The 18,272-nt window shown below is 41.3% G+C and overlaps 2 protein-coding genes and 1 pseudogene across 2 annotated transcripts; 2 read left to right on the top strand and 1 right to left on the bottom strand.

The window, feature by feature from the left end:
* The first annotated feature begins 4,197 nt into the window (after nucleotides 1-4,197).
* Nucleotides 4,198-9,784, top strand: LOC102707445 (rho GTPase-activating protein 4-like). Its single transcript, XM_006663767.3, has 5 exons — nucleotides 4,198-5,282; nucleotides 7,878-7,998; nucleotides 8,088-8,207; nucleotides 8,615-8,845; nucleotides 8,925-9,784. Exons 1-5 carry the CDS (start codon nucleotides 4,834-4,836, stop codon nucleotides 9,492-9,494), a joined length of 1,491 nt encoding a protein of 496 aa, XP_006663830.1. The 5' UTR covers nucleotides 4,198-4,833; the 3' UTR covers nucleotides 9,495-9,784.
* A 2,510-nt stretch (nucleotides 9,785-12,294) lies between these two features.
* Nucleotides 12,295-13,506, top strand: LOC102704579 (protein FANTASTIC FOUR 3-like). Its single transcript, XM_040529312.1, has 2 exons — nucleotides 12,295-12,399; nucleotides 12,486-13,506. Exon 2 carries the CDS (start codon nucleotides 12,512-12,514, stop codon nucleotides 13,349-13,351), a length of 840 nt encoding a protein of 279 aa, XP_040385246.1. The 5' UTR covers nucleotides 12,295-12,399; nucleotides 12,486-12,511; the 3' UTR covers nucleotides 13,352-13,506.
* Nucleotides 13,507-17,273: 3,767 nt separating this feature from the next.
* LOC102707169 lies at nucleotides 17,274-18,082 on the bottom strand (annotated as a pseudogene).
* Nucleotides 18,083-18,272: the final 190 nt, after the last annotated feature.

Genomic DNA, 18,272 nt, shown 5'->3' with positions numbered 1-18,272 from the left:
TGGCAGGCTCTAGAAAGAGTCATGCGCTATCTAAAGGGGACAATGAGTTTTGGAATTCACTATATTGGGTACCCAAAAGTACTAGAAAGGTATAGTGACTCTAACTGGATATCTGATGCTGATGAGATAAAGGCCACAAGTGGATATGTATTCACACTTGGAGGTGGCGCTGTTTCCTGGAAGTCTTGCAAGCAGACCATCTTAACGAGGTCGACAATGGAAGTAGAACTCACAGCACTGGATACTGCCACAGTTGAGGTCGAGTGGCTTCGTGAACTCCTGATGGACTTGCCGGTGGTTGAAAAATCAGTACCAGCAATTCTAATGAACTGTGATAATCAAACAGTGATTATTAAGGTGAACAGTTCAAAGGACAACATGAAGTCATCTAGGCATGTAAAGAGAAAACTAAAGTCTGTCAGAAAATAGAAAAACTCCGGAGTGATAGCACTGGATTATGTCCAAACGGCTAAAAACCTGGCAGATTAGTTCACCAAGGGACTATCACGTAATATGATAGACAATGCATCGAGAGAAATGGGTTTGAGACCCACCTAAAGTTGCACAATAGTGGAAACCTATCCATTGTGATCGGACATCCCGCGAATTTGGATGGTGAGACAAGCTGTTGTATAACTGAGAGAAGAGACTCTTAAAAGGACTCATTTCCATAGTGCATTTCTCTTCTACTCTGTATGGTAGGATGGCTTATGCCTTAATATGATCCGAGAGGCTTTTTCCAAAGTAGAGATGTTGACCTATAGAACATCTTAGAAGGAACACACCTATATGAGTTCGACTGCTAGTCACAGTCTATGAGATTTGGGTAATCTCTAGATACTCATGAAAGGGCCTGGAGTTTGACTCATATGCTCCAAACAAGGACGGCAACCTAGTATCAGTAAAGGTTCTAAGTGAAACCTGACCGCACAAGACTGACAATTCAAGGCATAGTCTATTGTCCAGTTATGGTCTGATGTAGCTCCTTACCTAGGTGAAAGTTCAACTTAACAGTCTTCACCAAAACACTGGTATAATAAACAAGATAAGTCTTGAGAACTTTCCTTGTGGGCTATGAGATTTGGTGGGGATTGTTAATCAAAATGGGCTAGGCCCAAGTAAAATTGATTAAAATTCCACTAGCCCACAATGAATGGTAGAGACAATAATACCACCTTAGAGATTTAAAGTGGAGAAACTCAACTTAAATAGAGATGTTAGTAAGACTCTCCGTTGACTGGTTGAGATGGTAGAAAGACCGCCACACGCGCGCGCGCGCCGGCCGGCCGCCGGCCCGGTCCGGGACGCGGCATTGCTCGTCCGGCTGCGTCCCTTCCTTTTTGCAACGGTTGGGAATTGAAGGAAAGAATTTTGAATCCCCTGAATTTCGAATCCCCGTAATTGCGTAACGCCCGTGGTGGTAATCACGCGATTTGATTGCGTGTAACGTCCGCAGCGGCAATTACGCGATTTGACTGCGCGGTAATTCCGTAACTGAATCACGGGATCGGGGGACGCGATTCGGGGGGGTTTCTATATTCCTCCTTCTTCTTCCTGAAGGCAGTGTGTTCTTATCCATAGCTTTTCTCCTCTCTGGTGTTTCTCGAGTTCTTGCGCTTCCTCTCTCTGTCTTCTCGGTTCTGACCACTTGCATGCACAAGCGATCGGAACGAGCAGACCTTCGGAACCCCTCTCGCCAAGAGTACCTGCACGGGTAGGCGGGTGCTAAGGTTTTTGGGGAGTGCGTTCGCACGACTGCTTGAACCATCTGACGATGTCGACCGACAGAGCCACGCACGTTGATGGCGATGGCAGCAGTGGCGGCAACGGAGGCGGCGGCGGCAACGAAGGCGGCGGCGGCAACGGAGGCAACGGCAGCAACGGGAACGACAACATCAACGGAGACAGTACTGCCTCAAACATCAGCGGAGGGCCATTTTTAGGGTATACCGTCTTCCTACTTTTTCTGTTTATTGTTTTTGAATACCTGCTAGCAATGGTTTCATTGCTAAATGTTCACAAACTGGATGTTTATGCTTATTACAATTTAAGCATGCTGTTAGACGTTCTGTTCATATATTCTAGATTATTCTCTATGAATGCCATGCATGTTATTCTGTTTTGGATTAAAATATGCCGAAATGTGGCCATATTTCCAACATGGAGCACTTCAGTAAAGGCAAATTGTAGAACTCAACTTTGTCGCCGGTATTTTATTGTAGCCTTTGCCAACGCCAAATCGTAGAATTTCTCATAATAAAAAGTATGGTTTCAAAAACTGGGGTACTGTCTGCATGCCAAAAGATAAAAAAGGGTTTATCATTGAAGGCCTTGATTTAAAAAAACAGGAGCTTACTTAGTAAATGACATTTTAAGCTAATAAACGAGGATAGTTCTTGGCAAAAGGTACACCACTGGGTGCTTGTGCCTAACTTCTGGACACATTAGCAGTAAACCTTGAATGGAATAGTGCATTTGTGCTGCCCTACAATTGTACATGTGTGACAATCTGTCTCTCTTTTTTGACTCCTGCCCCATTCCCACCAAACAACAGAATGTTCTTTCGAAGCTTGATCCTCACGCGAGCATGCTGCCTGTCAAGGATTAAATGCATCAACTTCAATTAGCTGCCATTTCAACTAGAGAATTGTTCTCTAAACACTAGCCTAAGATCTAAAATGCCACTGTTAGCTGTTAGGGTAGTACTGTAGGCTGTCACATTTAAATCATACTAAAATTAATTATATCCAATACTAAGAACTCCATCACTATGTTCAAAGACAAGGGTTTAAATATATACCTCCTACTTCGAGAGTAGATCGATAATTCGGTGGTTACCACACGTTACTAAAATTATGTATTTGGTTTTCTTCCATGAGTGTAAATATAACAATTACACGTACTAATGTTTGAAAGTCGAAACTCCAAAGTATTTTGTCAGAGACGGTTACCACTGGTTTTTTTGAACCAAAATGGTTCAAAGGCTTTTGAAAGGAGCTACTGCAAGTTCTGAGGGTTAAGCACATGGCGAGCACGTGATGTGCAGGAGAATCCAATGTCCTGTTCATCTCTCTTGTTAATGAGGCAGCAGATCTTGTCCCAAACCCAACAACACAGTGGGTGATCATGGTGGTGGTGACCTTCCCTACTCCAGTCCAGTCCTACATCCCCTTCTTCATTTCTCTTGTTAAATGGCCTAGCAGATCTTGTCTTCCCCCACCCGAAAGAAACTACATTTATTGGGCGATGAATAGTAGCACTGGCCATGGTTTCTAGGGTAGAATTTTGGATTCTTCGTTGGCTCGCTACTCAGGCACATAGACGGTGTGTTTCGTCTAAAAGAATTTATATAAAGAAGTTGTTCATCTAATTTCATAAAGCAAAATTTTAATTCTATATTAGCTAATTCCATTGTTCGTACGTTTAAATCCTTATAACAAAAGTAAAATAATCCAAAAATCCAAAATCTTTGTGATCTTCCAACTGGGCCTTATAATTTATAAGGGAGGTAACAAAAATGGCTTGACATAGCTTTGATCTTGAGCCTATCCATCTAAAGTCAGTGAGCTGTGCTGAACTACTGATGAACAGTTGACGAGGAACGTGGAATTTATTATGGAAGAGAGGTCGCTTGCACAGCTCGAGTGTACTGCATTTCTTCCTATGCTGGATTCCTTTGAGTACGTGTAAATTTAACACGCCGCCATCAATAGAAATCTGGTACATAGAATGATGAAGCAGGGGGCGTTTCAGTACAACTGTACATTTTATCAGCCCAATTCATCAGCAAATTTGAGTTTTTTACCCTGCAATACTGACCAACAAAACCTGAATTTCATCTGAACTGAGGTACCTGTGAGCTACTACTACATTTGAGATTCCAGTTACAGAATATCCAATCCAAGCATCCCTGTTGTCAAATACTTTTACTGAAATCAACACGAATTGTTCCTAAAAGTTCTTTCTTTTAGCACGATTTTTTCACTGAAAGTTAGTAAGAAAAGAGAGAGCACAAACTTTTCAATTTCAACCATGGTGTTTGGTAGGCTCGAAAAGTGAATCCAGAATACCTAACATTCAGTTAAATTCAGTCAAGTACAGTGCACGTAACATAGCAACGAGAGTGGAGAGCTTGAAGCACATTAAGGTGCAGTTAATCTAATCCCCAACAACAAATTCCAATCTTTTTCACAGGGCCCCATGGCTGCTTGTTGCCAATTCAAAAAACAGTTTAGAAATTCGTAGCCTCTCTCACCCTCTCCAATGGCAAGAAGCACTGCGAAGCTTAAATAGGAAGCTAGAGGAGCCATGGCTATGGCCTAACAGGAGGAGGAGGAGGAGGAGAAATGATGAAGCCATTATCACAACCCCAGCTCTAGCCCTCCCTTCACCTTCAATCCAACTCCACCTCCACGAGAATCCTATCCATTCCATTGCCGTCGCACTCGCACCAAACAGCAGCTGCAGCGGATTTGTTCTTTTCCCACTTAAAAATTGGATCTTTTTCTGGTGCTAAAAACCCTCTCTTTTCTGTCTACTTCGTGGTGGATTTGGACCACGCGCACCACCGCAACCAATCCCCCTTCCCCGACAATCCCAATCGGAAGCAAGCATACAAGAGGGAGGAAGAAATCGATCCTGAATTGGAGTTTTCACCACCAAGAACTCCACCAGGAGGAATCCCCCAATCATTTCTTGGCCCACTCCACTCCACCACCCGAAGAAATCGCAAGAAATCCCCCTCCCCGAATCGTGGTCGACCCTACGCCGCACCAGATTAAGCATCATAGCGGAGGATTAGAGCTAAGCTAAGGGGGAAAAAAGGTGGAAGCAATGGCGGAGGTGGCGCTCTTCCGGGCCCCGACCAACCTCGCTTCATCCGCAAGCCGCGCCTCCCCCTCCTCCTCCCTGCGTTATTTAGCCAGCGCCGATTGCGACGTGCTCCCAAGAAGCGGCGGCGGCAGCGCGGGAAGCCCTGCAGGATCTACAGGAAGCGGAGGAGCCCAAGAACGGCGCGAGGAAGAGGAGGAAGGGGAGGAGGAGGAGGAGCGGTGGTCGTTCTTGGCGTTGCTGCTCGCGCTGCTGCGGAAGTCGCTGCTCGGGTGCAGGGCGGAGGGCGGTGACGGCGGCGGCGGCGGCGGCGGTGACGGCTGCGGGATGGAGATAGGGTGGCCGACCGACGTGCAGCACGTGGCACACGTCACCTTCGATCGGTTCCATGGATTCCTGGGGCTCCCCGTCGAGTTCGAGCCCGAGGTGCCCCGCCGCGCTCCCAGCGCGAGGTCTGTGCCATGTTCATCCGATTCTACCGTGCTGAATTCTTCAGAGTTTTTTTTTCCTCACATTTCTGCCAGCTTTTTGTCATGAATTGTTTGCAGAAATGTTACTGTGGTTAAATTTAAATGGTGTTTGGCCTGAAATAAGTTTCTTTAAAGGACAATTGAGCTGTTTTCTGGTGTTTGCATATTATGGTTTTGAGTTCAGTGGTGGTAAAAAAATACTAGTTATTTTGTTTTCAATTAAAACTCTGCTGCTTTCATCTGAATTGGTGGTAAGACATTTTTATGTTTTCGAGGTGGACGATTAAATTCTGTTTGGATTGTGTGTACGATGGCATTCCCAATGTCCATAAACATTAAATAAATTGTCATCTAGGATGAAAGATGATGAAAGATGACGTGACAAGTGAATAAATGAGAAAAAAATAAAATCATGTCTTGCATAATACATGATTTCTACGCAACATTCAAAATATCATGTGAGATAAGTAATAGTATAAAAAAAGTAGTATTTGCATTAAAAGAATAGTATATGGTACTAATTTTTTTTAATGATTTAAAGTTTATGAAAACTACGTCGGGTTGGAAATGCCCTTGTGAATGCCCGTTTGGTCTTGGTCTCTGTGCTGTATTTGAACTGTGGTAGACAAATTGCGCATGTCTCGATGATTGGGGTTAGACTTCGGACCACCACTCTGTAGAAATGTAGGTGATGTTTGTGGGACATTTTTCTCCATCACTCATTAATAATGGTCCAATCATGTCTTCAGATGTTCCTGTTTTCTGATAGCATCACATGATTTTTCTGTAGCTGCTTACCTTGTAAAATTGGGTGCAAAAACACGCCTTCAATTATAAACGTTGCTGTAATCAAGTTGTTGTTTTTGCTGACAAATTAGGCTGATTTGGCCATTGTAGTGGTAGTTGGTTGTAAATCAATTAGATCATTCACATGAAATCTCCATTAGAGAAAAAATTACTTTTATATTTACCTTTTTAAAGGTATGCATTTTAGTAACAACAGCATGCTGTATGCCTGCTCCTTTAACCTGGCACTTTACAGCAGTAGTATTTCTTCCCTATTCCTTTAGTGTTCTCACACCCCTATCCTATCGCTTCTGCTTATGCTTATAAGCCAAAATTTAAGTTTTAATCTTAAATTTAGAGTAAATTTTAGGGTGTTTTCACTATAGTTTATTTTTCAGCCTTGGTTTTTAAATCGCTAAGAATATGTATATAAAAGTTTTATTCACAAATCATTTTTTATTTGCAAATACGCCGTTTGGCTTTTTCTATGAAAAGAAACCAAACAACCACCCTCAGTAATTGCGATCCTGTTTGACTTGTAAGCAAGCCCACTAATTTAACCCTTCCATATCAATATTCATGGGCTAGAGCTTAAAAGGTATTCATAAGTTATATTTTATCCTGATCCTTGTGGATCAGCTAGCTGTATTACATATTGCTTTTTTGGGTCGATGCACGTACAGGTTGCAAATGTGTTAGGCATCGAGTGCAAAATATTCAGATGTCTTCTTGCATCCCTATGATTTCTTCCCTAAGAATCCTTTTGTATGCACTGTTCCGCCCAATATAACCTTTTGTATATAGCTTTTTATCAATCCAATCTAAGGAAAATGACACCTTGAATTGAACACCAGATACTGGAAGAAATTTTTCCTAGGAGTTGTGTTGATTGACCTTGGAATATCTAAAAATAGGATCATGTCATCACCTGTTATTAGAAAAGCTATAATAAATTACATGTTTGACTAATGACATATACCATTTCGATTAGATGATTGATTGACCTTTCTCCTTTCGTTTTCATTTGTCTACATCTGTTTGTTCTGTGTTTTATTAGACTTGAGTTGCCTGAAATATTAATTTCTTTTTTTCCTGCCCCTACTGACTTACTTCTATACTAGGATCAAAGCAGATACAACAAGGAAAATGAAATATTTTATTGGGAGTCCCAGGTCATTAGTACTAGGTAATCTAAAAAGACTAGATAAAACGGTTGTTTATCCAGTTCCTACTTTTATGGTAGAAAGGGAACCCAGTGTCTTCAAAAGAAGATAAAGTGGCACAAACACCTACAGATAGTCTTCAAACTGAAGAATTGCTGGTAGAACATCAACAAAACTGCATCATAAAGTTGGTGCTCAGATAATTGGAGAACATGAGGCGGACGAGCAAAGCCCCTGAAAGGAAAAAAAATTCTGGATTAATTTACCGCTTGGGTTAGCATTAGTTAAGTAGTGTGTTAAGAACTTTACTGATAATGCAATATTTTTCCATGTCTTTTATTTTGGTGCAAAGATTTGTAGGTGTGTTGGTATGACTCATAAGAATTCATATAATGTTTTTGCATAAGATATAAATTGATAAAAATATGTTTTTTGTAATTTTGTCTTGACTTCATTGACAATTGCTCTTGTCTTCATACATTAGGTATTTAGGTTGATACTAAGACAATAATTTTGCAAGCTGCACCTGTTTGCACTGATAATATGGAATTTGAGCAATATCGATTATATCTAGTTTTGATTGATTTAGCATCTGAGATTGTTCAGCTGATTAAAACTCTACATGCAGTGCAAGTGTCTTTGGAGTTTCAACAGAATCGATGCAATGCTCCTATGATTCCAGAGGAAACAGTGTTCCAACGATTCTTTTGATGATGCAAAGACGCCTTTATGAACAAGGCGGTCTTCGGGTATGGCTTTTTAGCATTTAATTGGTTTTAAGACTATTCAAATTTGATTACTGTTTGTGGTTTACAAGTGTCTTGTTTGTACTTTGCAGGCAGAAGGTATTTTCCGTATAAACGCAGAGAATAGCCAGGAAGAGCTTGTGAGAGACCAATTAAATGGTGGGATCGTACCAGATGGTATTGATGTCCACTGTTTGGCAGGTCTAATCAAAGTAAGCTTCTTTCTATTGTCTATATTATGTGATTCTATTGACATCACCAGTATCCTAGTTACATATATAATGCTCTGAGAGCTGTTGATTATTGTCCTTAACTTGTGGAGTTCCACGTAAACACCTGTCAGAGAATCTGGACTTCACTTTCTATGGATCTGATCTTCTTTTTTTAGAAATATAATTTTCACAATTTATTATTTGCAAATTATACAAAATTGAGACTGTTCTTTCAGCAATATTTTGTTGGAGAATCTAATCTTTGCTTTTGGAACCAGTTGTCGGTGTGGTCTGTGATTTTACATCAACAGATTATGCTCATGTTTCAGTGAGCTGCACTTGCAGGGCCACACAGTCTTGATAACAAAGGTGTATTCTGACCCCATCTATTTTATCATGTTCTCTAGGCCTGGTTTAGGGAACTGCCAAGTGGGGTGCTCGACTCAATCCCACCTGAACAGGTGATGCAATGCCAGTCTGAAGAGGACTGTGCTCGTGTTGCCAAATGCCTTCCACCAGCTGAATCAGCCCTACTAGACTGGGCTGTTAATTTGATGGCCGATGTTGTCCAAGAAGAACAAATAAACAAGATGAATGCACGTAATATTGCCATGGTTTTTGCACCAAATATGACACAGGTAGTGTGCTATCCTATTACTAGCACAGTATCAATATTTCATTAGGAGGATGCTAACTGTTGGCACACATGCGATGCAGATGGCAGATCCTTTGACTGCACTGATGTATGCAGTTCAGGTGATGAACTTTCTCAAGATGCTAATACAAAAGACCCTCAAGGATAGAGAAGAGTCGGATCTCGATGATCTGTCTCTTCCTCAGAAGGACCCGTCTGACGAAAATGGACATCAGACCACCGGCCTCTCGCTTGATTCTCACCCTGAGGAAGGATCCAGGCGTCCCTCTTTCGTCAGCGAGGAGCCCCTTCTGGACAGTCCAGTGCACAGCACTGAGGACAAGCCTGATGAGGCCAATTCTGCTGAAGGAAAGTTTGCGGCTTCCGCTTGCGCAGCAAATGTAGCCCTAACGACCATGGAGACAGAGGGCTCTACCAGTTGTTCCCAATCTGTTCTGGCCGCTGCTGCTCCTCGCGCTGCTGCTATGAACTTGTTTCAAGGCAAAGGGGGCCGTAGCCTTAATAGTAGGAGGACTAGAAAGGGCAAGGTGCAGTTTGGAACGCGTGCTGCTCCACCAGCTGAGAAATCAAAAGGTGCCAGCATTGTGAGCAGGATAAACTCCAAGGTTGAACGGATCGAAGCATGGCGATGAAATCAGAAATTGCCGCAAATTGTTGTTGTGTAGTAGATGACTGACCCAATGCTCCCTGTTTCCTGAAAATAGGACCAAGAGCTGTGTGCTGGTTCATTTTGCATTTTTGATGTGCTTACGATTTCTTGTTGGACAATGATCCTGGCATTTTTAGATCCTTTTTCTGTTGTTGCTAACTTATGTATCTTGTTTACGAGTACTTCGGTTGTCTGAGTGAATCAAACAAATTGTTGCTTTTCCTTGTACATAAATGTCTCCATGTCTAAAATCTTAGCTTTCTGAATTGTTCATGAATAATATATGTTCTGGACTTGAGTGTATTGATCTCATTGTTCTTCTGGGATCTGCCGAGATCAACTAACTGCCTCTGCACTTACATCCTGTTTGGAAGTACTCTGTTTTCGTATGTTTGAAAATTTGAGTTGTATGATTTGAACTTTTGATCCTCTGATTACAATTCACATTGTGTTATTTCACTCCATATCCTCCCTGTCCTGTATGTCTCATTCACCTCATATTTCTGAAAGATTAAAAGACACAGCCAGTGTATATTTTCATATGCTGAACTATCTGGACTGTAACTCTCAACATCTTATCCATGCCCATCCATTGCATCATGTAGCCTTTTATCCTACCTCTTCCTCCACTCCTTTTGGTTTACTGAATCTATCGCAAGATTTTCTAGTCGTCAAAAAGAACAACACAGTGTAAACAGTGAACACATCAATTACAATTTCATCCAGACATTCAGGTATGTTTCAGAACGAAAATTCTCAGACAGACAAGATGGTAGCCCAGAAATACAACTTTCAGCTTGCTTCGTGCTTGTCCGGCTGGAAATGGGATGAATTGCCCTCCATTGTTGTGACAATCACATCCTTTATTCCCTGTCAGTTTTGAAAGCAGCTCCATATTCCTTCTTCAAGATCACTTCTTGCTGGTGCGATTCTCGGTGACAAGAACACTACTGGCTGGAGAAAAACCTTCGCGCCATTTTCAGATCAGTTCTTGCACCACGTGAAATTGGAATTGTTCTGACAGGAAGAATGGAATTATGTTCTAGGTGATCTTATCGGAATTTACATCATGGTCTACAGTCTACACCGACGTAACTTGTAGAAAGTAAACTGAAAACACACACATATAGCCTAGCTACGGTGAATTGCAACTCACGGGCTGCTCCGTGAGTCGATGTCCAAAAGCATATCAAATCAACTCTAAATTTCGATTTAGATAGCTCACTAGATTCTTTGTATCAAAATCTTGTAGCACATAAAAAATTTTCATTTTTGGATATTTTTTAGTATTTTTTTGAGATTTTTAAAAGTGATACATAACACATTGATTATTTTATTAATATAGTGCAGTCACTTTTAAAAATCTCCAAAAATTAAAAAAAATTGCGTGCTACAAGATTTTGATATGAAGAATCGGGTGAGCCATATAAATCGAAATTTAAAGATGATTTGAATATGTTTTTAGTCCCCGACTCACGGAGCAGCCCGTGAGTTGCAACTCACCGTAGCTAGACTATATATATATATATATATATATATATATATATATATATATATATATATATATATATATATATATATAAAATAGAAACTGATCCAGCCTCCACGTCCAATTACATGGAAAAGCTGCTATTAAGAAGACGACCTCAAAGAAACTGATATTAAGGCTCGGTTCAAATCCAGTTATGAATTTGGATTTCGTAGGCACGCTTCCCAATATACTAAACGATGCTTTTCATGCTAAAAAAATCATCTAACATTTTAAGAAGTAAGTTTTTCACTTGGTAGTAGTTAATTCAGTCATTTATACACTCAAATAGCTATAACAAATATCATATAATCCTTTAATCCTTAAATCTCAACTACATCAACCGCCATCTTAAGAGAAAAAAATATGTAGACAGAGAGAATCCCTCCTACTTTCTCTGACAAAGCCACCCGTGTCTTCTATAGGGTGCAAGCTTCTCTCTGGGGGAATGATCCATGGCCATCTAGCAAGCATGCTCCGACGTGGCGGGCTAGAACTACACGTCACATCGGAGCACTGTTCATGGACTCGATCCGCCGCCCGCCGCTGCTCCACCGTCGAGAGGATGAGGGGAGGGAAAGAGAGAGCGACGGAGAGAGATGAGGGGAAAGGACAGGAGTAAAAAAGAATCCGGTCCCACTCAAAACCATATGTATCATAGGTATAATTTTTTGTAAAGGCTTTCATTCTATTTGTAAGATGAAGATTCTCGTTGAGGGTCCGTATATTATTCATGCCCTAACATCAAGCTAGCCTCTTGCTCGCTTCGAGTCCTGTGGGACAGAGGGTGTACTTCGGAAAGATTTAGAAGCATCTGGGTCATGCAAGCAAGCATGTCACTGCAAAGATGGCCAACATGACGACAGGTCAACTGCTGTTCCAGAATCAGAACACTGAAGCAGCTGACGTGTCAAAGTGCAGATAACATATTTCATGGGCTCATAGATGCCTCCTCTATCTGCATTATTGCACACCTTTTACCTGAAAAATTTGCGTCACTAGTAGTTTCTGATGATCAAGCAAGCCAGCACTAGGATTTTGGATTCTGATTTTCTGAACACTTGTGCTTGCAGCTTGCTGTTGCAGTGGCAGTCATACAGAACCGAATAGCAGTAGCTGTTGCAGGCAAAGTGACAGGTCTCCTCAAGTTGAGAAAAATATTCCAATTCCATAGCCACATAAAATGGCTGCATTTTTCTCAGCCTCTACTTTCTCTCTCACTATATATCTCTCTCTTCATCTGAATTCAGAATTACACAAATTTCTTTCCCCAAATTTGACAGTCACATGCAAATACAAAAGTTGTTCTGCAAATTGTCCATCTCTGATGCCTCATCTGAATTGACTGACGCCTTTTGAGGTAAACGCAGTGACACATCTCTACTTAAGCACTTGGCTTCTGTGGCTTCTTGTGAGAGGAAAAGAACACTTTTTTTCCGGTGCAAGTTGTTCTTTGGCCGGCGGCGGCGCGCATGGCGGCCGACGGTGGCGCGCTGAGGCGGCTGTTCGAGAAGCCGTTGCCGGAGAACCCGACGCTGCTGGAGGCGCTGTCGGCGTGCAACCAGGTGCACCACCACCACAAGAAGCTCGTCGACACGGCGTCCTTCACCGAGATCTTCGGCGAGCTCCACTTCCAGGAGAAGCCGGACCGGGCGTTCCTGCCGCCGCCGTCCCGCCCTCCTGTGCGCACGCTGTCGTGGATCGACATCGCCGACGCCGCTGCTGCCGCCGAGACCGAGAAGAGCAAGGACGACTCGTCCCTGGACGCGCTCCTCCGCCCGAAGGCTGCCGCCGCCGCCGCCGCCACCGTCAAGAGGAGCGCCAGCTTCTGCCTCAAGAGCTCCGAGTCTCTGCTGCTCTGCACCGAGGGGCTCGGGTCGGAGAGCACGGTCGACGCCGACGACATGGTCAAGGACGGCGACCACGACACCGCCGCCGCCCCCGCCCGCGACCAGGAGGTGGACGTGGAGGGAGGAGACGGCGCGGACGACGCCGCGGTGGCGGCCGGGAGGGAGAGGCGGAGCGCGCCGGCGTCGTTCCCGCCGCCGATACGGTCGATCGGGCGCGGCGGCAAGCCGTGCGTGTGCTTCCGGTCGTTCCGGGCGGAGGGGAGGTTCGTGCTGATGGAGGTGGTGATCCCCGGGAAGGAACTCCTGCAGGCGACGCGCGAGGGCGGCCGCCTCAGGCTGCAGTTCGCCAACGCCGCCGCGGCCGTGCAGGGCGGTGTCGAAGCAGACGACCGCGTCGAGGACGACGACGAGGCGGCCAAGAACGCATGCGCAGCAATAATAGTAGATGATGATACTAGCTAACACCACGTCGCCTCGTGTCTAAGATCCATGGCTGCAAGTTGCAACCATCTTTGATGCTTAATTTGAATCTGTGATCAACATGTGTCAATTCGCCATGCGCAATCCAATCAAAAAGAAAGTTTTTTCAAGAAATTCTTCAAGAAAAAGTCCATGCACCGATTAATATTAGGGCTTTTTTACTGTCCTTGAAAAATATCTCGAGATATCAAAAATTTTAGTATAAATTTTTTTGGTACCTCAAGATACCATACTTTTTACATTAAAAAGGGTGGTACCTTAAAATACTTTTTAATGATATAAAAAAGCTCTTTACACTAAAAAGTATGGTAATTTAAGTTATTTTAAAGCTCTTAATATTATATAAGTAATCATTTCAGACTCATCGTAGTAAGTTGTTACAAGTCAGGATGGAGGAAGCATGGATGATATGGTGTGAAGTCATGGTGCTATTATAGAGATTTGGTTCGGTCCGACAAAAAGTACCTCGAGGTATAGGTATCTCGAAGTACTAAATCGTTTCTCAGTGGATATAGCTGAGTAGGATGTACACTATTAGATCCAACGATCAGAAATGATTTGGTACCGTGAGGTATCGGTACCTCGAGTTATTTTTTGTTATTTTTTGTTAGACTGAAGCAAATCTCTCTGTTATATAATTTCAGCCATTAGACTCATCGTAGTATGATGGCCTCACGAATATTCCGCATATGCAAGTGATTTTAATATGATTTTTGTAGGACTTCCCTAAAAATATTATGTGTACACATGTACACTTTTAATATGATTGTAATGGTTTTTAAGCATTCTAGTAAGGCCGGAATATACCTTAAAAATGGTATATAGTTGGTTTCTGGTTTTTTTTTGCCTATATCATGGGTGCATAGGTAAGTGTAGGACCAATTTGATTTGGAGGAATTTTAACTCATAGAATAGAAAAAAAGTAGAGAAGTAGGAATATATGCTTACATTAATCCATAACAAATTTTCAATAGGTTTGAGTAGATGTTTTTTTTTCTATTTTTCTCTCTATAACTCGAAAGGAAAAAAATCTTTGTTTTTTTTCTATATTTCATTCTTACAAAATTAATGATACACACACACGTGCACTCTTAAAAACCCAACACGCGCAAATCCATAATTTGGACATTTCCCGAATCATCTTTGTGATTAGCTTCCAAGACTGGCTTAAAAATATTTTGAGCACTAAATTATACCATCAGACTATCTTTTGTTTTTTTATTTGACTCAGTTAACTTTTGAATATGTCTCCGGACACCCTCCCTTTAGTTTTCTCAATTGTTTTTGTCACCCAACAAGTTCACAGTAAAAATATTGCCCGTCTTCTCATGTGATGTTGATGAATTAACACTATTTCCATTCGGTAAGAAAAAAATCACTCATCTTATTCCTTCGTCGCATCTAGAGTAATGAAATTAGTCTTCAGCACAGAAAATCACACATTTAAATTGGCAACCAAACAAATTACTCTCCGATAGTAATACTTGGAGTAAATTTATTACTAAGATTATTTGATGCGCACAAACATAATTTTTTTTTCAATAGATAGGAACGTAGACGTGCACATCATAAAAACCGTTTCACCATAAGAAGTAAAAAATTACTCAAGTGATTGTACTTGCACTGAACATTAAAATAAAAACTTTACTCACACAAAACACATAGTCCCACTTAGTGGGAGATGTTGCCGAATATATTGTAAATATAAAAGATTACTTGAGATGTGCGGCAGTAATTGGAGCATTATGAGGAATGTGGTATAAGAAAACTACGTGTGTTATGGAGGTGTTTAACGGCTCATGTGCTTTCTGTTGGGTAAGAGCAGAAACATGTATGGATGTGTCCTTTTGCACCTTAGACGTGAAGGGGGTGTAACATTTAATTTTCATATATATAAAATACATATACTCAAGGTTAGCTCATCTATCCATGTTATAAATCACTAATTGACAAATACCACCTCTAAGAGTACTTTTTATTTGGAGTTAAATTTGGCTCTTCCGACGTCAAATAAAGATAACTAGAAGGAGCAATAAAATTTCAGACAACGTACGTACTAACAAATGGAGCAAGACGTACTTCAATTATTCTCGATTGCATATCTCGCAATCTCAAACTCTTTTGGACAGTTATGATCATGCATCTGAATTTCCTGTCCTTTTATAGCCTTTTTTTTCTCTGTTTTTTAAAGACTAACAAGCTTGTTGTAAGCCTTCCTCGTCCATTGTAATATGTACTCCCCCGTTTCATAATATAAGATATTTAATTTTTTTTAACCTTTGACCATTCGTATTATTCAAAAAATTATGAAAATATCATTTATTTTGCCATTGACTTACTTTATTATTAAAATAACTTTAAACATAACTTGTCATTTTTTATATTTGCACTAAATTTTTGAATAAGACGAATGGTTAAACGTTACAACCAAAAAGTTAAACATCTTATATTATAAAACAGAGATAGTGCATCACACTTATCACACTTATGGTACATACAAATAGGGTGACTCGATCTGCTGTCTGTTCTTCTCCTTGATGAGAGAACCCTGCAGCTAACAAACGGGGAAAAGAGGCAGGCATCGATGCAACCTTGTCTGGAGCTAACTTTTGGATGCAGTCAGATCGAGGTCGTACGTAGCTATCGATCGAATTTGTTCTTTCAGTTTTCCCTTTTTGCGACGGTGAGGTAGCTATCTATCGATGCTGTAATGGAGCTAGCTAGCTAGATTTTTTTTTTCTCTCTTTTGCCGGCGTGGCTAAGGATGGCTGACCAAATTTCATTAAGACATTGAGAAATAAATACAAAGAGATTTTACATCGACAGGAGAAGTGTCGAGAGGGCTACCAGTTGATGGACAGAATGAACCAAGGTGACATAGAGCTGAGAGCTTGGCGGCAATACACCGACTACTCGAGGTCTGATCTAAACATCCCGGGCGCCTTCTGGATGTATAACAATCTCTTCTTTTATTTCCTGAAATAGATAGGGCCACCGTTTTGGCCATGAAGAGCTTAGGCCACTGAGAGCACGTTCAATAGTAGTATAGCCGACTACTAGCTCTAATTCATCTACAGTCAATTTATATAATAGTTGTCTATAAAACATATACTGACATGTCCTACCTGTTATACATACATTATGTCTTGGAGTCTGTGCTGTAGCTGGCTACAAATCTATAGTCAGCTGCTCTTCTCTCTCATCTCTTATCTTCTTAAAATATGTTTACAGCTGGCTTATAGCCTGCTATTGTACCTGCTATGAAACTGCGTTTGGCAGCCCAATTTTAGATTCCCTCGTTTTTCACGCGCACGTTTCCCGAACTGCTAGAAGGTGTATTTTTTTTTACCAATTTTCTATAGGAAGGTTGTTTAAAAAACATACTAATCTATTTTATATTTTAATAATTAATTAATCATATATTAATCTATTGCTACGTTTTCCACGCCGACTAACTAACCCCATCCTCAACCCAGTCGACGGACGGCCGGAGAAAGTTCCTTGCTGAATGTTTTCCAAATAATTCATCTATTTCACCGCTGTTCAGATGTACTTGTTGTATGCTCGTTTTGTGATTGGATTACTTAAAGAACAATATATCTTTCTCAAGGGTCTAAATTTAGATTAGATAACCACAACAACTGAGGAAATAAGAGATTAATTTGGATGAGTGATACGATCTTGTGAGCAACACAAACAAGTGTAATAAAGTAATACCCCAGATCATATACATGATGCAACATTTATATGTGCGTAGTGTTTTGCATGATTTGTAGAAAGACCATTATAAAATATTTTTAGGATAATATAAAGTATACAATATTTAGATAATATCAATCAAGAAATTAATAGACCCTTTTTACTAAAAAAATACTAATTATGAACCTTATGAAACATCAATGGTTTAGTTATGGTTGTTCTCCCAGAATTGAGCTTGGAGCCAACCCACAACCTTTTTGTCCACTTGAAACGTCTTAGTGAGAACATCATCTAAGATTGGTGGATTTGATCCAAATACTGCATTGGCAATGGTAATTGCTCCGGGATTCTGACTGTTGAGTGCAGCGATGGCAACCGCTGGCTTATCATAGCTTGAATTGAACTGGAAGTGAATAAGACCCCGTGGGAACACAAACACATCTCCCTTGTTGAGTGTCTTGGTGAAGAGCTTGTTTTCTTTGTTTGCTTAGTTAGATGTAACAAATCCAACGTAGAGTGAGCCCTCAAGAACAGTTAAAATCTCAGTAGCACGGGGGTGCGTGTGTGGAGGGTTTTCTCCTTGAGGGGCATAGTCGATCCTTGCCATTGAGATGCCCAGGGTGTTCAGACCTGCAAGTTTCATCACATTGATTAAGGTAGCATTGGATCCAGCCTTGGTTGTGTCCATTGGCTTATCGAGGTTAGCTGCTAGGAAGAAGTCATCAGCATTCACATCCTTAGCATCCTTGCAAGTGAATCCATTGACACGCACTGTAACGAAGAACATACATATAGGTCAGAAAGCTATAAACATATATATGCACAACATGAATGTGTCATATCATCATCCATCTGATGCAATTCCATGGGTAGTGATGATCAATAAACTACTCTACCTGGCGAGGCCTTGTCGGCAACACAAAAGTCCTGGAGAGGATTGTGATCAGAAGCCATGGCCTGAGTAGCGACCAAAGCGAAGAGAGCTGTGAGAAGAAAGAAGTTGGAGGAGGCCATTTTGTGTTGATGGAACTTAATTTGCTCTTAATCCACAGAGATTCTGTAGAAGTAGTAGTCGATGCTTGTTGTGTATATAGAGCTCTAGCTGGTGCTTTGGCCATGGAAGGGATGCATCCATATATATAGCCTCCAAGCATGATGTGATTCTGAAGTAGTTAACAAGAAGAGGCTGAGCTAGTGACTGGTT

This window comes from Oryza brachyantha, chromosome 12, assembly GCF_000231095.2.
Source record: "Oryza brachyantha chromosome 12, ObraRS2, whole genome shotgun sequence".
NCBI classification, from domain to species: domain Eukaryota; kingdom Viridiplantae; phylum Streptophyta; class Magnoliopsida; order Poales; family Poaceae; genus Oryza; species Oryza brachyantha.
The sequence above is the reverse complement of the archived record's forward strand: the minus strand, read 5'-3'. Positions and strand labels throughout refer to the sequence as shown.

What these genes read in the sequence shown, in the direction of transcription:
- LOC102707445 (XM_006663767.3), top strand. Translation starts at nt 4,834, where the DNA reads ATGGCGGAGGTGGCGCTCTTCCGGGCCCCGACCAACCTCGCTTCATCC. An exon ending in ATGAACAAGGCGGTCTTCGG is followed by an intron (nt 7,999 to 8,087) that starts GTATGGCTTTTT and finishes TGTACTTTGCAG; the next exon opens with GCAGAAGGTATTTTCCGTAT. An exon ending in TTGCACCAAATATGACACAG is followed by an intron (nt 8,846 to 8,924) that starts GTAGTGTGCTAT and finishes CATGCGATGCAG; the next exon opens with ATGGCAGATCCTTTGACTGC.
- LOC102704579 (XM_040529312.1), top strand. Translation starts at nt 12,512, where the DNA reads ATGGCGGCCGACGGTGGCGCGCTGAGGCGGCTGTTCGAGAAGCCGTTG.